Source organism: Mustela nivalis (assembly GCF_964662115.1).
Source record: "Mustela nivalis genome assembly, chromosome: 10".
Classification (NCBI taxonomy): Eukaryota; Metazoa; Chordata; class Mammalia; order Carnivora; family Mustelidae; genus Mustela; species Mustela nivalis.
Window position 1 is genome coordinate 17,657,215 of NC_139029.1, and position 21,072 is coordinate 17,678,286.

The 21,072-nt window shown below is 43.7% G+C and overlaps 1 protein-coding gene across 1 annotated transcript in view; it reads left to right on the forward strand.

Annotated features, from left to right (window-relative positions):
- Positions 1–6,657: 6,657 nt before the first annotated feature.
- MACO1 (macoilin 1) overlaps positions 6,658–21,072 on the forward strand; it is a 63,363-nt gene continuing 48,948 nt past the window's right edge. Inside the window, exon 1 of the mRNA XM_082684699.1 lies at positions 6,658–7,185. Within this exon, the coding sequence (XP_082540825.1) occupies positions 7,106–7,185 (80 nt within the window). The 5' untranslated portion in view covers positions 6,658–7,105. The remainder of the gene's footprint in view (positions 7,186–21,072) is intronic.

A 21,072-nucleotide genomic window follows, 5' to 3' on the forward strand; every position in this document is an offset into this window, starting at 1 on the left:
TCCATACCCTCATGGTCACCCCATGATTCTGATTTCTGGCCCTCAGCACTTCCCGTAAACTGGGTTTCCATAAGGAGAGGGCTCCCCTGTGTGGGGGATAAACAAACATGACCTTAGCTGGGCTGGGTCCTGTACCAGCACCTTGTAAACCAGGCAGCTGGACTCACGTGCCCAGGGACACCAAAGGTCAGCCAGATGAACATGAAGATTTTCAGCCACTGCTGGCTCCTGTGCCTGGAGCCCCCCGATGGTTGTGTTTATCCTCTGGCCAGCACAGTGTGGGTGGCAGCTGGTTCCACACCCCTGGAAACCCCTATGCAGACTGCTCCTGCCCCAGTCAGGGACTGACTGCTTGACAAGAGGGCCAAGCTCCTTGCCAAACAGGCTTTCTTTAATAAAGGGAGGTGTCCCCCTCAGTTGGCCTCTCCCAACAGATTTGTCCAAAGGGGAATACCCCTCCGACTCTTGCAAAAGGTCCCTGTTTTCAGACTCCGGCTCCGGACATTCTGTCTCCAAATCCTCAAGGCAGCTCACCTGGTACAAGAAAGCACAGGGGATTGAGGGCAGATATGTCACAAAACAAATAGAGTTAAATGTTCATTGTCAAATCTTAGGTGGGAGGTAAATGGCTTTTCACTGTATCATTCTTCCAACTTCTTTGGCTTCTGTTAGAAACTTTTCATAACAAAATATTAGGAAAAGCACTTTGTGCACCTGCTGCTCCCTCTGCCCGAAAGCCTCCTCCTCCTGTCAGAGGACCACCCCCACACTCTCCATCTCCCAGCCAAGCACTGAAAGAACAGGGATTTTTTTTTAAAGGTTTTATTTATTTATTTGACAGAGAGGGATCACAAGTAGATAGAGAGGCAGGCAGAGAGAGAGAGAGGAAAGCAGGCTCCCTGCTGAGCAGAGAGCCCGATGCGGGACTCGATCCTAGGACCCTGAGATCATGACGTGAGCCAAAGGCAGCGGCTTAACCCACTGAGCCACCCAGCCGCCCCAGAACAGGGATTTTTGATTGTTGTATCTCAACACCTAGTGTTCCGTCCTAATAGGTGATCAATAAATATTTGGTGTTTAAGAAGATTTTCTTTATTTATTTGAGAGAGAGAGAGAGAAAGCACATGAGCCAGAGCCTGAGGTGGGGCTCGAACCCAGGACCCATGAGATCATGACCTGAGCCTAAGGCAGATGCTTAACTAATGGAGCCACCCAGACTCCCCTAAATATTTGTTGAATAAATAACAACTGCCATTTTCGGAATGCCAAGCACTGGACCAAGCATTTTGCATACATTATTCCATCTACTTTTCCCCTCAAGCCTGTGAGAACAGGCACAGTCATCCCGTCTTACAGATGAGGAAGCTGCTGCTCAGAGAGGTGATGTGAGTGCTCAACGTCACACAGCTCATAAATGCTAGGGGTGGGACCCAACCACTTCCATCTATGCCAACCGCTTATGCTGTCAACTACTTTGCAATTCTGCCTTCCATTTAGTAAACCACTCACAGTCTCAATTTCCTTATGAGTCAAGTAAGGTGACCTGCTCTACTTTCCTCACAGAGTTCTCACAAACCTGGGAAGAGTAAGCCTGAGTGGCAGCTGGGTTATAGAAAGGAAGGGAGGCACGTGGTAGCATGCCTGTGGCCTTCTGATCTAAGTGACCAGGTCTCCTCCAGGTATGACGAATCAAGTCCGAAAGACTGCGGAATTCACATATAATCATGCATTTTCTATAAAAACAGGACTCCATCATCATACTCACCATGTCATCCTCATCTGAGTCAAGCATTGTAAAGCTCGGTCATGGGCAGTGAGCAAGCACGTAGGGAGGTCCTCCATTACCTCTACCAAGGGTGTGTGATCCTGCTCTGGGCCTGCCTGGTTAAAGTGGGGCTCAGTCAATCATTCATTCACTGAACATGAGCTTCGGAGTCAGGCAATTTGCGTTCAAAACCTGACTCCACAAATTATTAGCTGTGTGAACTTGGGTGGGATGATCAATATCTCTGTTTCCTCATCTTTTTTTTTTTTAAAGATTTTATTTATTTATTTGACAGAGATCACAAGTAGGCAGAGAGGCAGGCAGAGAGAGAGAGGAGGAAGCAGGCTCCCCGCTGAGCAGAGAGCCCAATGCCAGCCTCCATCCCAGGACCCTGGGATCATGACCTGAGCCGAAGGTAGAGGCTTAACCCACTGAGCCTCCCAGGTGCCCTGCTTCCTCATCTCTAAAGTAGAGAAAATCAGTGTCAACCTCATAGGGTGGTTGTGAAGATTTTTTTTTAAAGGTTTGTTTATTTGAGAGAGAGTGCGCGCATGTGATGGGGGGAGGGGTGGACAGGGAGAGTCTTCAAGTAGACTCCTCACAGGTGTGGAGCCTAATGTGGGGCTTGATCCCATGACCCACAAGATCATGATCTGAGCTGAATCCAAGAGCTGGACGCCCAACCGGCTGAGCCACCCAGGGAACCCCAGTCATGAAGAGTATATGAGGAAGAGTGCGTTAAGTGTCAGATGTGTAGAAAATCTTCCATAAATATTTGTAATTATTATAATTGCACAGGGTTGGCATATTTACTGTAGAAAACTCTGAAAATGCAGACATGGCAAAAAGTTTACATAAAGCATCCATGATTTCAACATCTCCAAAAACCAGTTCTACTTCTTTTTGTATATTTTTCAGATTTTTATTTTACTATTCATGTGAATTTACACCTTGTTTTCTCCCCTACAAAAATGGGATTATGCAGCACATACTGTTGGGTAATTGCTTTTTCCATGAACAGTATATCATAAATCATTTCCAAGCCAGGACAATCTTTACAGCTTATCAGGGTGGCTAAGAACCCAGGCTCTGATGCCAGAATTTCTGAGTTTGAATCTGGGCTCTGTCACTTATTGTGTGACCTTAGGCAAAGAACTGACTTGCTCTGTGCCAGTTTTCTCCTCTGTAATATGGCATCAGTAATCATCCCTACCTCGTGGGGTTGTTGTAAGGATGAGATCAAAGTGCTTAGAGCAGTGACTGTACGTGGTAAGTGCTGTGTGTCACCATTCTCCATGCCACAGGACTTTTGTGGTAAGAATGTGTGACCCTGTTTGACTAGTCCCCTTTGTGGGATTATCTGGGCTATTTCTAAACTGTTCCTATTCTAAACACTACAATGAATATTCTCCATTAACAGGGCTCTCTAGGGGACACAGATACATGTATGAGAGGTGGCCATCCTAATGTCTGGATTTTTCTGTGACTCCTGAGGCATGGGAGCCAAGTTCGAGGCAGCTGGGCCAGCCCTGCCTGGTGGGCTTGAGGGAACTGAAGCTACTGAAAGGGGGGGGGGATGTAGTTTTCTTGTTTGTGATACAGGGTGTGATGATCACTCTCCAGGCTATTCTGAGCCATTCCGAGCTCAGGTGAAGCTCAAGTGCAAATCTCAATCCCTTGCTCATCAAACGTCCGAGGAGAAGAGGAGGGAAAGCCCTGAATTCTTGACTGGGTCTTGGTCTTTTGAATGAGAACAAATGATTTCCCTTCCCTGTCTTACTCATCTGTAAAATGGCCACTGACCTCCCCTGGCTCCTGACTGGTAGTAGAGGTATGGGGAGTTGGGGGTGCTCTGTGGCAGGCGGGAGGTCTGCCTCATATCTGCCCAGGTCTGTGCCCTTAGGATCCCAAAGAGCCATTTGAGGGCTCAGAGGGGAAAGGCTGGCACTTGATTGGAGCCAAAGGGGGTGTGGGCTAGGGTGGGCCAGTAAAAGAGATGGTCTGGCTGGGGCAGAAGGAGTGAGAGAGAACAAAATGGAGAAGGGCGGTTGTCCTGTGGGCTCTTGGCAAGAGGACCATTCTCATCATCCCACTCAAGCCAATCACCCGACCAACACCAGATACAACCTATAGCATCACAGCTTGATCTCATTCAGCTGTTCCTTGAGCTAAACTGCTCTACCAAGCCAACTTCAGAATTTTATTTTCTCTGAGCCTCAGTTTCCTCATCTGCAAAATGGAGCTAATATGACCTGCTTCTAAACATAGGGCTTGAAGTGTCTCCAGAGTGGATCTTGGCACAACTGTATGCAGGTAACTCAACACCAGGGAGTTAAGACTGGAACCCAGAACTCCAGATTTTCTCTGTTCTCTCTTTCTCCCATGTAGCCCTATGCTTGAGAGTAACTCCCAGTCACTCCACGCTTCTCCCATGGCATGGGATGTCCTTATCAGGATAGTAGGCTAGACAGTGAGCTTCGGCGCCTCTGTCATCTTTTCCAGGATTACTCACCTTTTCATTTCACAGTGTGTCATGGCACTGTCCTAGATAACAGGGACATAAGGGGGAAGTGGAAAAGCCCATGGATATGGCCCTGTTATAACCTTACTGAGTTGGCTGTTTGTCTCTGGCTCAGGTAATCTGAAGCTTGAGGTTCTGGAGCTGATGGCTATTCAGATCTAGGGTCCCATGGAGTCTGGAGCCAGGATCTTACCATAAAAACTTCCTAAGGCATTCAAGCCACCAGCATATTGATTTTTAGGTCCTGTCTGTATCCTCCTCCATGAACAAATTCACCTTGGCAGCTGAAGCCTTTTCCTGCTGCTCCAAGCAGAGCGTTCCATTCAGACCCTTTCACAATGATGGGCAGCCTTGGTGGAAGTTTGAACTCACAGAGTTTGTTATCCTTGGCCACGCAGGGCCACTTTATCAACATGCTGGAGAGAAGTGAGGGATGAAAAACAAGTATACTATTAATAGTAATAGTTTGCTGTCACCTATTGCATGCCCAAGTGGAAAGAGAGGTTCTAAGATTCTGTGACGTGCCCAAGCTAGTAAGTGGCTAAGCTGGTCTGAAAAGGCAGGTACTCTTGCGATTTTTCAAAATTGCGTCTCTTCAGAATATGGATCCAATCTCCCAAGAAGCTTTTGTCCTTGGTGGATGAACAAGCCTACCCAGGAAACTGACTTAGGAGCAGCACTGGGGAGATGCTCTGTGTGGGAGCAAAGGCAGGAAGAAGGGAAGATAAAGCTTCAATGGGTTTGAGGACAGTGAGTAGATAAGGCTTGCTGGAAAAGGAGACTGGGTCTCCCTTGTGACGGCTCTGGATGCCATAACAAAGAGAATGGTTTTCAGGTTTGGGAGATCTTTAAAGATTTGTGAGCAGAGTAAAATAACAAAGAACAGCAGATGAAAATGACGAATTTGATACAAATTACAAGTTCCTCCTTGGGGGTAATTATAGGGTAGGAAGAGGTCCACCCACTTCAGGACAAAACCAGATACCATCTACTTCCTGGAAGTTTTTAAAATGTGCTGGAAGACCACCTAACAGTCCCACTGCTGGTGTGTGGTTAAGTTGGTACAGCCACTTGATGGGAGATTCAGCAGCCATCAGAAATATTTAGGGAGAATGCATAGTAACATGGGACAATGTTTACATTAAGGGACAGAATACAAAAAGATGGACCTTAAAGGCCCTCAGTGGCAACCTGTTGGGACCCCTCGCACTTTTGAGAGCTTTTTCTGTATGTTCACTTAATAAACTTCTTTTGATCTACACACACACACACACACACACACACACAAACAGAACACAAAGTTGAATATCTAGTATGATCACTACTCTGTTTAGTAATAATAGCAGCAATAAGAAAAAGAATATCACCCATGGGGACAAATAGGAAAAAAAGAAAAAATTTAGAATGCTGATAGTGGTCGTGATAAGGTGATGAGATCCATGAGTGTTTCTTCTCCCTTCAGCTACTTTTTGACAGCTGCCCAGTTCTCTTTAATGACATTCTTTTTAAAAGAATCTTTGCTGTATTTTCTAATGTGATTTTTTTCATACCTACGTTGCAAGGGAATAATGAGGAGTAAATGAGTAAGTATATGTAAGGCACAAAATCGGAGCTCCAGGAAGGTCGGGTGAGGGGGTCGCTGGCCGGTGTCCCAACATCTGAGAAGCCCGGCACTCGCCGCGGAGCAGCCGCTCTTAGTCCCCGCGGCATGGGCCCCTCGCGCGGCACAGACACGTCCCCGACGCTGACGCTCGCCGTGTCCAGCAGGCACTATGCCAGCGGAGCCAGCCACGCAGCCCGCCCTGCGGACGTGGAGCGAGGGTCGCACCGCCCCATACACACCCGGCAGCACAGCGAGACGTCGCGCGCACTCACGGCCCCGCCCCCTGTGACGCAACCTCTAGGGGGCGGGACCGCAGCAGCCCCGCCTCGCACCTCCTCCGATTGGCCGCCGTCCTGTCACCACGTCGCGGGGAGCTGGCAGGGTGTGTGTGTGTGTCTATGTGTGTGGGGGGTTTGCTTTGTCATTCGTACCCCCGTCGCGCGCTGACGCGGCCGGCCTGGCAAACGCTCCAGGATCCGCAGGAAGGGCCCCCGGCGCTGACCCCGGAGGCTCCCGGAGGGGGAGGATGCTGCGAGCCCCTTACATAATGACGCGACTGACTGGAGCACATGTCAGCGCAGAAACAGCACATGCCGCAAACCCAGGCCTCCTTATTTCATACGGTGCTAGTGATAGCGGGCACTGAATATAGCACGGTATGCTCTAGCATGGATTATCATACAATGAAACGCAATTCAATAGTCATGCAGTGTACCTTCGCAATAAGGCATAATATAGGATGTTATATTTATAGGGCCTATTTATAAGCCTCTATTTAAATCTTTTCTGATAGGCTCAGGCACGCACACAGACACTATAATGATTGGCGCATTCTTCTGTCCTTCAAAGAGGCGGGTTCTCGAGTCCGTTTTGCCTCAGCGGGCCCTTGGATTGGCCGGCAGCGGCGTAGCGGCGCCTTCCATTGGCCCCGGGGGCCGTCCGTCGGAGCCGAGGAGGCGGGCAGGCGGCTGGCTGGTGCTGGGGCGGGCGGGCCCCGGAATTGTCATTTCTTTGTTTCCGAAGGCGGAGGAGGCTCTGAGCCCCCCCTCCCCGTCCCACCCCCTCCCCCCGGGTGCTGGCTCCATGTCTGTGTGACCGGCCCCAGGGGTAGAGTCCAGGCCCGACGCGGGGCGGGCCGGCGGCGGCGGCGGCGGCGGCGGCCGAGGTGAGAGACGGCAGCGGAGGCGGCGCGGGCACCCGGCCCCCCAGCGGGAGGATGAAGCGGCGGAACGCCGACTGCAGTAAGCTCCGCCGCCCCCTAAAGCGGAATCGGATCACCGAGGGCATCTACGGCAGGTGAGCTGCGGCGCCCCCGCCTCCGACCGCGCGGGCCCCGCGGCCCCCGGTCGGCTCCGGAGGGGCCCGGCCCCGTTATGTAACCCCGACTAGGCCGCACGCCCGCGCCGGGGGCTCTCCGGAGGAGCGCAGCCCGGGGGGCTCCGGCCGGCCCGCAGGGGTGCGCTCCGGGGGCGCGGGGCGTGGCGAGGGCCGCCGGCTGGGCGGGGAGGGCGCGGCAGGCGCTGGCAGAGGAAGCAGCCGAGCCGCCGTTGGGCGCTCTCTGGCCCCGCCGGGGCCGGGGGAGGGGGGGGGAGGGGCGGCGAGCCCCCTCCCCTCCCGCAACCCTGGCCGGCGCCGCGGGGCCCCGAGGGCCGCTCCCGGGAACGCCGGGCCTCCGCTGGACCCCAGTTCCGCTCTGGCCTGAGAGTCGCCGGCCTGAGTCGGGAGGCGCGTGGACCATATGCACTAGGAGGAAAGGCTGACAAAGTTGGGAGCAGACAGTGGCCCCACGGTCCCCGGCGGACTGGGCAGGTGGCCACGTTGCCCCTTCTTTGGCCCTCTACTTCTCTTGCGGGATCTCAGGCTTGGCACCGCGGGCTGAAGCCGATACCCCCTAATCATGCCCTGTGGCCCCGCTCCAGACTCAGAAGGAGCGGATGATCATTTTCTCAGCAAACATTATTTTGACCATTCTAAGCAGATAGTTTTCATTGAACCTTTTAAAAGGGATATTTTTCCAAACTCAAAATTTTCTTTTTCTTTCGGAAAAAAAAAAAAAAAGAAAAAAAGACAGCGTCCCTTTAAATAGAAACTGAATTCACTGCTCTGAGGGGGAGAAGGACAACAGGTTCATGGGGCAATTTAGTGACAATCACAGCTTCCTAAGCAGAACTTGTGGGCGACCTGTTATTTTCTGGTTCTTCTTAGAATGTTCATTCTGAATGGGACTTGCCTTGATAAATGATTTTGGTGGAGAAATAATTCATTTACAAAGGAGAATTCTCAGCATGTGCATTTTGGCTTAATTGAGCCTTCGTGGTATTTTACAGTTTAGCTCTTAGAGCTGTAAGATTTAGAGAAATATGTGAGGTAGTTGATAACACCCAAGTTGTCACCAAGCTAATGACCAAATCTTAGCATAACTGTATACCTTGCACATGCTCTTGTTTACATATATGGAAGATTGCTTTTCACAAAGCAGCGAGTGATGTAAACATCAGGGGTTCCTTTATTTCAAGTTCAGAAGCATTAAGAAGTCAAAGTATAAAGTTCCTTATATATATTTATCCTTCTGTGTAAGTATATTCTTAGGTAATGAGCCATAGATCATAGGAACCATTCATTCATTCGTTCAACAAATGTATATGCTATGTGCCAGGCTCTGTTCTAGCTTTGAGGGTACAGCGTCTCAGTAAAACAGGCCAAAGTCCATGCTGAATCAATCAAACCTGACCATTTAAACTAAAAGTGAAAAAACAAAAACCATTTTCCTACAGATTTAATGGGGGGGGAATGTCTCTTCAAATTGAAGATACTATGATCCTGTAGGAAGGATGTTTTTCTGCCCATTGAAAACGATTTGAACAACTTAATAGTGACACAAGAATAGCAAAAGCATATTAAACAGAATTGTACACCAAGGACTTTGAATGGCTGCTAGTCACAGTAACATATGATGATATACTTTTATACAAAGAAGACTGGGGAGCCCATATTGTTTACATGTGTTCTATTTTGACATCTCTTTATATTTGAACAAATGATGCCCAATTTAATACCTGCTTGAGAGTAACCACTCCATCAACATGAACAATGTGAATTCATTGTCTAGTGAAGATCTGTTATTTCAGTGATGAACTTTTGGAATTCAGATGTTCTTACTCTAAAGTAAATATGCTATGCAAGTTATTCAGAGTTTTGTTGTAATATTTTATTTTATTTTTTAAAGATTTTATTTATTTATTTGACAGACTCAGCGAGAGAGGAAACACAAGCAGGGGGAATGGGAGAGGGAGAAGCAGGCTTCTTGCTGGGGAGGGAGCCTGATTTGGGGCTCAATCCCAGGACCCTGGGATCATGACCTGAGCTGAGGGCAGACGCTTAAGAACTGAGCCACCCAGGCGCCCCTTGCTGTAAAATATTAAAACCCAACAGCTCTCAACTCTGTTTACCCTTCTCTGTTTGGCATTCTTTAAGTTAGATGTTAATCAAACACCTACATATATTTCTAGCTATCTTTCCTTGATATATAGCATCATATATCAAATGAATGTTTTAATTCACATACCTGTTTCTTAGTTTATAATATGGAGTATTGGACTAAAGTACAAGGTCATAGTTTTGTTTTTTTCAAATTCTGTTTTGAAAAAAGGTTTAGAAATTTTTCCTTTATTTCTAAAGCAAACAGAACGAGTGGGCTAGTTATAAATTATGATGTTTGAGGATTTGTGAATATCGAATTTCTGTGATCATTGAATTTAACTCTGTATTAAATTGTTCTTCATACCATCTATTGCCCATTTTGTTTTTCAATATCTGGCCAATTTTGGTCCCATTAAACAGAGAGCTTGGTTTTTTTTCTGAGACCCTGTTGACAGTTTTGATAACCACTATCTACTGTTTCACAGCATAACGTTTCATGAATGTTATTTTCATGTTCTCAGTCTGTACAACCTTTTGAGTCTGGGCATAGCAAGGAGGCAGCTGTGATGAAGAGAGCATTGGACCTCGGGCATCAGGAGACCTGGGTTCGGACTCAGAATCCCAGCTCTGCCACTTTAAGCCCCATTCTCTCATCTGTCAGATGAGTCTTGAGGTCTAAGGAGCTGGTGTTCAGTTTGTGAAACTCTATAAATTCTAGAGGGCTCTACAAATATTATTTACCAAGTTGTTGTTATCACAGTTTAACATGGTTTGGTTTATTCTTTAAGGAGGCAAGAGAGACTATGAGATTTGCTACAGCTATAAACAGAAGTTGAGTAGTCAAAACAAAGGGTCAGTTGCTGCTTGGTCTTGCTGGAAAAAATCCTATTGCTGAGACGCTTTTAATCATGGGCTCCAATCCAGCAACTGTGACTGAGGTGATTGTTAAATGATATGGTTATTGTCAGTATAATCACTGTGATAGAATCGTTTTTGGGGCAAGGTAGAAGGAAAATGGATTTTAGACATATCGGCATTATCTACGTTTATATGTGTGCCCGTTGTTTGAAAACTGAAAGGTACAGATATCTTATTCTGTCAAATTAATAATCAAGAATAAGAGAGGAGAAACAGGAATAGTGATGATTGTCTTTTATGTTATTAAGGACTAAAATTCGAAGCACATTTAAAAATCATCCACGCCAGCATAGATCTAGAGTGGGAATTCAGTATTCAATAAATGCTGTGTGTGTGAGTTAATAAATAAATGAATATAAACGAATTCCTCCTACTTGGTTAAGAACCTCCATTGTTCAGGGAATTGTGAAGGATACAGGATAGGATATGATTTCTTGTCTTCAGGAGTTTACAGTCTAGTCGATCATCATAATGCCCTCTTAAACTTATACAGTGCTTTTGAGGTTCCAGAAAACTTTGCGTTCTGTTCAAGGAAAAGTATGTTTGTCGAATTACATTTTAGCTGGCTGTTTTAGTTTTTCGCCTGAGGCATTAACAACTTTATTTTGCCCTGTGCTATTTTACGATGAAGTAGACGGTCGCCACTAAGTGAGGAATTGTTTTCTAACTCAAATGAGATAGATGTGAAAGTACTTTGGAAAAGATAAGGAACAGTTATTTATTTATTTTTTTTTAAGATTTTATTTATTTATTTGACAGAGATCACAAGTAGGCAGAGAGGCAGGCAGAGAGAGGAGGAAGCAGGCTCCCTGCTGAGCAGAGAGCCCCATGTGGGGCTTGATCCCAGGACCCTGGGATCACGTCCTGAGCTGAAGGCAGAGGCTTTAACCCACTGAGCAACCCAGGTGCCCCGATAAGGGACAGTTATTAATAAGAGAAAGTAAAATAAATAACTGCACTTAACTGTGCCATTTCTGAGGTCCTGGGGTTTTATGGCAGTCATTCTCTGTCCAGGTTCTCTGCCTTCACACATGAACCAGACACTCCCAACAGTAACGTCTAATTACAAGCAGTGATTCTCCAGGTGAGGTGGGGTTGGAGTGCTGTGTAGTTTTTAAAAGCCTTAAGGGGATCCTCTGTGGTTTACCCATCTGTCACTTTGGAACACTGGAACAAGTGTTCCCCCACTTCCTTCCCCCTGAGAATTACTGACTTTATAATGGGAAGATGAGGAGATGAGGTGTGGTAAGTAGAAGACGGGGCAGAGATGTTTATGTTGAAAGCCTCTGCAGTTAAAATTGTTTCTTGCCCAAGTAGGCACAGTAAGCATTTTAAGTAAGGCACATGTGTTAAGCTTCAGGAAACTGTTTTATATCTTTGTTTTAGGTGGTTGAAGGAAGCGCCCCTTCACTCACGAATTTACAAATACTTCCTGTCGCCATGTGTGTGTGTGTGTGGGGGGGCGGTTGTTCTGCCTGCCACCTGCGGCTTAAGGGTGTGGGGCTGGCCCTGACTCTTGGCTTCTGACAACTTCACGCCCTCCCCCTAGAGCTGAGGACTCAGGACATCCCTGATAGATGGAATATCTTGTCCCATCTTTGTTTTAGGAAAGCGTTTCCTGGCCTTTGACTTCTGAAGTGATCAAAGTTTGCATCCCTCTCAGCTTCCTAATTTCCTTTTTTCAGACCCTAGTCTAGCTAATCTCACCTCCAGAGATTTCACTTGCTGGCTTTTCCTGCCTCTTTAATTAATGATGTTTCCTAAGCCTCGTTTTAGCCTCCTCTGGGCTATGCTTCTTAAAGCCACTAGAGGCTGGCATGACCCTTGGCTGCCTTGATTGTACTTGTGTTCTTGCCACCGAAACCCCACACGCCAGTGTTGCAACCTCACAGCCTAAAAGCACTTTGGTAATCTTGGGAGGCTTTGACTTCAGCCACACTGGACCCGACAGGAAAGTGATAGATTCTGTATTGTTTTAGTGGGGTGTTGGGGAGGGGGGTAAGTTTTGAATAACCTTCCCAGGGAGCTGTTTACCTAATCCTTGTATTGGCAGTTTCCGTGGAGTGCATTTAAAGAAATCTGCCACCCTGGAGTTTTGTACTTAGTTTTTGCCAGGTTTTTGCCAGTAGTGTATTACCTTAAAAGAAAGGTACTTTCCTCCAGCTTTCATCTGAGTCTTCTCATCTGAGTACTTTTGGCAGTTTAGTTTCATTAGATGTTTTGAAAATCCCTTTCAATTTCTGCTACCAGTTGAGGCAGGGGAAGGAGGGAACATGCTCTAGTTCACATTATTTGCTTTAAAGCTTCCTGTTTTATTAGTGACATTCTCCTTTTTCTTTGATTCCTCGTGGCCTTTCTTGAACGTCACTAGATCTGGAGATTGATTTTAATGGTAGACTTAGTAACTTACTATTTTCACTTTCTTCTTAGTTATGTGCCAAATATTCTGGAGCCAGTTCCTGTTCTTGAGGCACTTATGTTTCCAGGGTCTTTTTCTTTGGCCATTTCTCCCAGATCTTCCCGCTGATATTAACCCTTTGGGGGTTTGTGTGTGTAAATACATGTGTTTTGTTTTGTCATGTTCTAGGCTACCATCCAGGTGATACTTAAGGGGGAAATAATAAAATATAGCATATACCTTGTGGAGTCTGGAGGGTCAGATAGAAATTTTCAATATGGTTAAGACCTCGAAGTGAAATACTGTAATTAGGTTACTTTCCTTAATTCCTTCCTTCCTCCCTTCCTTTCCTTCCTGTCATGGGGCTCGAACTCATAACCCTGAGATCAAGAGTCACATGCTGTACCAGCTGAGCCCACCAGATGCTCCTGGGTTACTTTTCTTGATGAAATTTAGTGTGCTCTTCAAAAAGATACTGATTACTTTTATTCTCTAGGCTTACTAGATTTGGATGTAATTATTTAACTTGGATCATTTTCAAGAAATAGGCCCAGAGGGGCGCCTGGGTGGCTCAGTGGTTAAGCCGCTGCCTTCGGCTCAGGTCATGATCTCAGGGTCCTGGGATCGAGTCCCACATCGGGCTCTCTGCTCAGCAGGGAGCCTGCTTCCTCCTCTCTCTCTCTCTCTGCCTGCCTCTCTGCCTACTTGTGATTTCTCTCTGTCAAGTAAATAAATAAATAAATCTTAAAAAAAAGAAAGAAAGAAAGAAAGAAATAGGCCCAGAATAATAAAGATTTTTGCTCAACAAGCTATGTGAGTATAATCATACAGACCAACAGTAGAAACACATATCCTTTGCTAGATTTTTTTTTTCCCCATCATGAATTTCTTGAAATACTCAAGGACTGACCATTTCCTCACGGTCTCTCACCTTTAGGCACATGGATCTTGGTAATGGAAACTAAAAAACATAATCAGCTGTTTGAATTATTCTTGGAGTCTTTATATCTTCACTTCGACATTTTACTTAACTGATACCAAATTGCTCTTGGCTCATCAACTTTCCACAATGCCAACCATCCCCAGACTTTGAAGACCCTTCATAGCACCAACCTTCATTCCTTTGTTTTCCTCTGCTGGTTTTAAGGACAGTGTACTCACAATGAGTGATGGGATTGTGACATCAGAAATAATTTTCCCTCATCCATCTCTTCTGTTGTGTTTTCTTTTTTAGAGGCCTTGCATTTAGTGGATTGAGATAGTGCAGCTAGTCCACTTGAGGGGTATCTGTAGACCTCACTAATGCATTTATACTGTTTGAGATCTCTTTCCTTACCTAGCACAGGGGAGGTGGCTAGAAACAGTCTAGCTCTGTTTTTAAATTACATTATTACTTCATTCATCTTTAAAGCACTTCTAAAAACCAAATAATTGCTCAGTACTAAAGTCAGTATTTGGCCTATCTTGTAGTGAGGGCACTTGAGTTATAGAGAGAGTGAGTGCCATGTTGATAGTCAAACAAAAAGTTCTGTCTCTGATGAGAGAAATACTAAGGCTAGAGTCTTCTTTCTCAGATGTAATAAGCATTATTTTCTTCTCTTGCTCTAGGCTTGATAAGCTATACCTCATGGTTTATGGTAATTATGACTTCTAAAAAAATGAATTATCTTCTTATTTTTGAATTACATGTTTCTCTATTACAAGGATGATTCTCTATTACAATGAGCATGTTTCTCTATTACAGTGATCGTCTAGTACAATGATCATTACAGTTTCGCTAGAAAGCACTCTTGAGTTATCCCATCTTTTGTGCAGTAGTTATTACTTTAAAGAATATTTGACTTTAGGGGATATCTGGGTGGCTCAGTTGGTTAAGCTTCTGCCTTTAGCTCAGGTCATGATCCCAGGGTCCTGGGTCAAGTCTGCTTCTCCTTCTACCTTTCCCTAGTACTCCACTCCTCTGTCTCTTTCTCTCTCTCAAGTAAATAAAATCTTTAAAAAAAAAAAAAAAAAAGAATATTTGCTTTAAATTTTTATTTTCTGCAGAGCTTTATAATGTGTTTGCAAATGAAGTTTTTATAAATTCATAGTTTATGAATGAGATACTCAGGGTTTATTTTTTTCGTAAAGTACATCTCATTTTTAAAAACTTGGTTCTTTTGGGGAAATAAAGAATTATGTAAGTTGAATGTGTATATAGGAAAGTATATAAAGAAGGGGAATAATATTTATTGAACATCTAATATGAGATAAGAAAGTCCAGTGTGATGAATAAACATAGGGGCTTCAAAGTCATTTGAACTGGACTTCAAAGAATGTCCCTGACACTAGTTGTGTGACCCTGAACAAGTCACTTATTTGCTTTAGCCCTCAGTTTTCTCATCTGTAAAATGAGGATGGTAAATAATACCACCTACTTTAGAGGACTGCTAGAAGGATAATTGACATAAGTCATGCCCAACACAGATAATTGCTCATAATGTTATTTGCTGTTACTACTACTGTTGTTTTTTTCTTCGTTGTCTTATTTTGTTCCAGTAAGGGTATTAGCTTGTTTCATATGTGAGGAGACCATGATTGCCCCAGGTTTAGTTACTTGATAGAGGCCCATATCTGTCTAACCTCAAAGTCTGTCCCATTTCTGTTGTACAGTATTGTGCCACTTAATTGTTTCTGAGTGGTGTAAGAATTTAGGTGTAAGAATTCATATGATACTCTCAGACTCTGCTATATGGAGAGCAAGAGTCATTATCTTCATTTTCCAGGCGAAGCAACAGGTACCAGGAACCTTTTTTCTTTCTCAAAAAAGAGAAACTCTATTAAATAAATTAAAAAAAAAAAAAACCACACAGTATGGCTATGACAGCAGTGCAAAATGTGATAGAACCAGGATTTATTGATTGATCGAGCGCTATCTATTTATCTCTTGCTTTAAGGGACATTAGTGAGGGGCGCCCGGGTGGCTCAGTCATTTGAATGTCTGACTCTTGGTTTCAGCTCAGGTCATGATCTGGCAGTAATGGGATCAAGCCCTGTGTCAGTCTCCACGCTCAGTGGGGAGTCTGCTTGAGAGTCTCTCCCTCCCCCTCTGCCCTTCCCCTTCTTAAAATAAATAAATCTTAAAAAAAAAAAAAAAGGACATTAGTGAAATAATTGCTGAAATTTGAATAAGGTGTCTAGATCAGATAATAGTAACATATCAATGTTAATTTCCTGACTTCGATTTAAAAAAACCAATAAAACATATATAGGGGATAATGATAGTAAGAACATGGTAAAATGTTTTATCATTTGTGTTCTGGAACCTATAAAGGAACCCTTTGTACTACTCCTACAACTTTAAGTCCACAAAGTTATTTCAAAATGAAGAGTTAAAAAAATAAAAGTAACACATACTTGTTATGAACGAATTAACATGATAGTATATTAGCACATAATGCAACACAGACCTTAGTACTCCTGCTCTGGGGTGATGACTGTTATATAATTTTTAGGTATCATTTTTTTTTTTTTTATATAAGCAAACGTGTATTTCTTAACAAAAATAGGGTTCCATTTCACATACAAGTTTCTTGGCTTTTCTCCTCACTTAATCTTTTTTCCTTTTTTTCCCATGGAAATATATTCATTTATGTTTTTTAGCAGCAGCACAGCATTCCAGTAGAATTCACTTCTTTGTGGTCTCCAGACTCCTGTTCCTGTGTTCTTTCAACAGTGCCCCACAGCCTCTCAGTTCCTGGTTCCTCAGGTTTCTTTCTTATGAAAGGGTAATAACTACCCTGCCTATTTCACAGTTGTAAGACTAAAATGAGATAATGAATATGAAAGCATTTGGGAAAATTACACATGTGATGTAAGCATAAGGTGTGATTAGGTAGATGATTACTACTGCTGAAGGTAGGAGGTGTAATCCTGTGGGTTGTTCCCTCTCTCCTCACGTGCTTCCAGCACTAGCCTCTGAACCTCACAGAGTCCATACTGTCGAAAGTGGTATGGTTTTTATTTTTTTTAAAATATTTTTAAAATATTTTAAAGATTTTTGTTTATTTATTTGACAGAGACAGAGATCTCAAATAGGCAGAGAGGCAGGCAGACAGAGAGAGAGGGGGAAGCAGGCTCCCCAATGAGCAGAGAGCCCGATGCGGGGCTCGATCCTAGGACCCTGAGATCATGACCTGAGGTGAAGGCAGAGGCTTAACCTACTGAGCCACCCAGGCGCCCTTTGGTTTTTTTGGTTTTTTTGTTTTTTTTTAGATGGAAGTGTTTTTGAAGCAGAATTTCTAAAACTCTGAAGTTCTCCAATTGTGTTAAGTTACAGTACCTGTCCTTGGTTTGTCTGCAGCCTGTCTAGTCCTTTGCAAAAACACTAAAGCACATAATTCTTTTTTATAATATTTATTTATTTATGTTTTATTTTTATTTATTTTTAAAAGATTTTATTTATTTATTTAACAGAGAGAGATCACAAGGAGGCAGAGAAGCACGCAGAGAGGGAAGGGGAAACAGGTTCCCTGCAGAGCAGAGAGCCATATTCAGGGCTCGATCCCAGAACCCTGAGATCATGACTCGAGCCAAAGGCAGAGGCTTAACCCATTGAGCCACCCAGGCGTTCCTATTTATTTATGTTAGAGAGAGAGCATGCACCTGGGAGAGGGGGTGGTTGGGAAGGTTAGAGGGAGAGAGAATCCCAAACAGTCTTCGCACTGAGACCAACAAGAGGCTCGATCTCACAACTGCCGACTCTAGTCCGCCATCTCTCAAGTTAGTTTTGTCTCGACCTCTTTCCGCTCTTGGTTTATATGGGTTATATCTATCAATATTTGCTGTACTCAAAGTTAAGGTGGACACATTTTAAATAATTATAAGCTGATGTAAAAATAATAAATTCATGAGAAGAGTGGTATGGCTTTCCATTTTTGCACATTTCTTTAATGTTAGGCTTACTAGAAGACACTTCGAGAACCCTCACTGTAGGCCGGATCAGTGGCAGGCAGGCCAAACGGAGTGATAGTTTGGTGCGCAGAGCAGGGCTGATTAGATTCATTTCTTCTTACGGAGGACCAGAACAGACTGGGAGCAGGTTCATGGTGATTTTTGGAGCAGAACCTGTGTTTGTTTCCTTTGTCATTGTTGCATTGTTCAGATATCCTTCCCAGTCATCTGTGCATGATCTCTCCGTCTACCTTCATTTCAAGTGTGTACTTTGGGAAAGGCCTTGCTGTCAATCCTAAACACTCTTGTGCATTGCAGGTCATTCATTCAACAAATATTTGTTGAGTTTTTGTAGCGTGCGGGGTATTCTGCTGGGCACTGAGGATAAAGCAGGGAACAAAGTAGGCAGCTCTTTTGTTCTTGTGGACTCTACATTTAAACAGTTAATTAAATAAAATACTATTTATTTATAACTGTGATTAAATGTTCTTACGGTACAGGATGTTATGAGCATATAATGGGTAACAGTCTTTACTAATCAGTCTTTACTCAGGGAGGCTTTTTTAAAAGAAGTCATGTTTGGGTGTTGTGTGCTGAAGGAGGAGTGCAGTAATAGAAGTGCTTCGTTTGGTTAAATTGTACTTAGGTGGGGATCTTGTCATCTTGTCTGTGACTCAGAAAGAAAAGTAAGAAAATGGAAGAATCAACCCTGAACAGTGATCTCAGTTGAGGGAAGGAGCGCTGAGGGTTTGGAGATAAGTACTGATTATCTAAGTAGATGGTTGTTTTCCTTCTGAGACATTGTGGAATTCAGTGGAAGTTCCATGACAATGAGAAGCTTATACCACGAGCCAGTACTTCTCAAGTTTTAAAGTACACACAAATGGTCTAGGGGTCTGGTGAAAAGGGAGGCTTAGATGTCATAGGTCTGGGATGGGTCCTGAAATAGCTGTTGTTGTTCCGAAAAGCTCATAGTAACGCTGATGATGCTAGTCCGTGGACCACACTTGGAGTAGCAGGACGATGATTACGCATAATCAGATTTCAGTAGGAATATTGGCTGGACAAGAGGCTGGATGAATATTCTAGAAGTGGGGTGGAGTAGGGAGAGGTATTTGATAACAGAGAAGACAGCAGTTTGGTGTGAGAAGTATCATGCTACATACTGAAAGCCAAAAGCAATTCACAGTTGCTCTTCCAGAGAAGACAGGAAAGCTGGGGATTGAGATAGATGGCCACCAGCACAGCCAGTGCAATCTTCTACAGAGTCATTTCTGTGGTGAGGACCAAGTGAACTAAATGGCCATTAGTCTGCCTAGGGAAAAGGTCAGGTACTGAGGATTGATGGCCACACTATGGTAATTATGTGGGCTCCAGAAAATGATCTAAATGACAGCAGCTAGTGGTACTAGAGAGAAGGTGCACTTTACTCAGAGAAAGAAAAATGTTCAGTACTACTTCTCATTAATCGCAGATGATTAATCCATAGCTGAAGAATATTGCCAAATAGATTCAGGTTAAAAGTGGTTGTAAATGGCAAGGGTAGGAATAGAATGAGGGAGGGGAAAGAATCTTATAGTTAATAACCACTTTGAAAGAATCACCACCATTAAGACTAATCATTGCATGTGTCTCTTCTTAATTTCACCGGCATCCAAAACAGAACCTAAGACCATCAAGAGACGTTACTGGTCTGCCCTTGTTTCATTATATTATTATGGAAAATATCTTTTCATTGTAGTTATGCTTTAAGTTTTTGTTCAAGATATTTTATAGTTATTCATAAATGCATTTGGGTCAAAGAAAGTAACATCAAGTTATGAACCATATTGTGAACAGCTTGTCTAAAAATACTTTATATTTAATCACATTCTCTTCATGATTTAAAAGAAGTATTTTAGAATGCTACAATGGCTTAAAACCTAACTTTCTCTTCCTGCTAGAATGTCATCTCTGTGGATTTGGTTAAATCTTATGACCATCAGAACATGGAAGGAAAGGAATTAGGTTTCTATACTGTTAAGCAATCATTTTAGATTACTTGTCTTTTAACTTTTTTTGCATGTACCTATAAAAGGATAATAAGCATAATTTACTGATGCAGGGGACTAAGTGAATACAGAATTAGGCAACTCTTTTTTTTTTTTTTTTTAAGATTTTATTTATTTGACAGACAGAGATCACAAGTAGGCAGAGAGGCAGGCAGAGAGGGAGGAGGAAGCAGGCTCCCTGCTAAGCAGGGAGCCTAATGCAGGGCTCAATCCCAGGACCCTGGGATCATGACCTGAGCCAAAGGTAGAGGCTTTAACCCACTGAGCCACCCAGGAGCCTCCAGGCAACTGTCTTAAACTTTCTAAAACCTTGAAGGCAGAAATGAATCAGTAGAATTCAGTACTAGTCCTAAAGTAAAATCAACTTTTTTTAAATGTGAGTAAAGAATTATTTGTTTTATATATATTTAAAAGTGTGGTAAAACACATAATGTAAAATTCAGTGTCTTAACCACTTTTAAGTGTACAATTTAGTAATAATATGTATATTCACATGATTGTGCAGCTAAGCTCTAGAACTCTTTTTGGAAAATTGTAAAATCTGATTTGTTCATTAGATTGCCTCTTGATTTTTAGAGGCAGGCCCACCTAAAAGGGGAGTCTGAGGAAAGTTGAGGCTATGGCATATGGTTGTGAAAGGTCAAGTTTCCTTAGATATCTGTGCTTCTAAACTGTGACTTAGTAAGATCTGGGTGTCAAGGAACATGAAAGTATGAAAGCAGTTTTTTTTTTTTTTTTAAGAAATGAAATACAGAAAAAGGAACTCTCTTGAAGTCACATACTTGAAAAAGAATAGTCATTGTTAGAAAGATGATCATATCTGTATTGCCTTCAGTTTAAATGACCAGGTTACTAAAAAGTATTCAATAGGCTGTCATTCTTTGGATAATGCTCTCTAAACAGTGCAACAGAATGTTGCCTGCGAGACTGGGATCCTGCCATGCCTTGGGAGCGTTGGGAACAGTTGGTAGTACTCTCCTTTGTCCACCTGGGGAGTGGGGATGACCACACAAGATGATGTCCTCAGTTACCTCCTCAGGGGCAGCCCTGTGGGAAAAAGTGTTCAGTTGGAGAGGTAAAAACATTTCCATGTGTGCCATTTCTTAAATGCCTCAGAAACAGGGATTAGAGGCTATTATCACTTCTTTAAAACCTAGAAACAGTTCTAGAGACAAGGACAAACCTCTCAGTTTGAAAGCTAAGCAGCTTGGAAATCTAGTTTGAAATTAGATTTGTGTTCCTGAATGCCTATGTGACTCAGTTTTCCTTCTAGTGAGATACACCTTGCTCTCCACTGGATCAGTGATGGATTCTTAATGGGGGAGAATGAGGGCTCTGTCTTCGTCTGACTAATGAGTCTAGTGAGGAGGGACTTGGAATGCAAGCCTGTTTTCTTCTGGTTTGCCTTGGGTACCTTGATTGTATAGCAAACCTCTTAATCGAAACTTATTGTCAAGCCCTAAG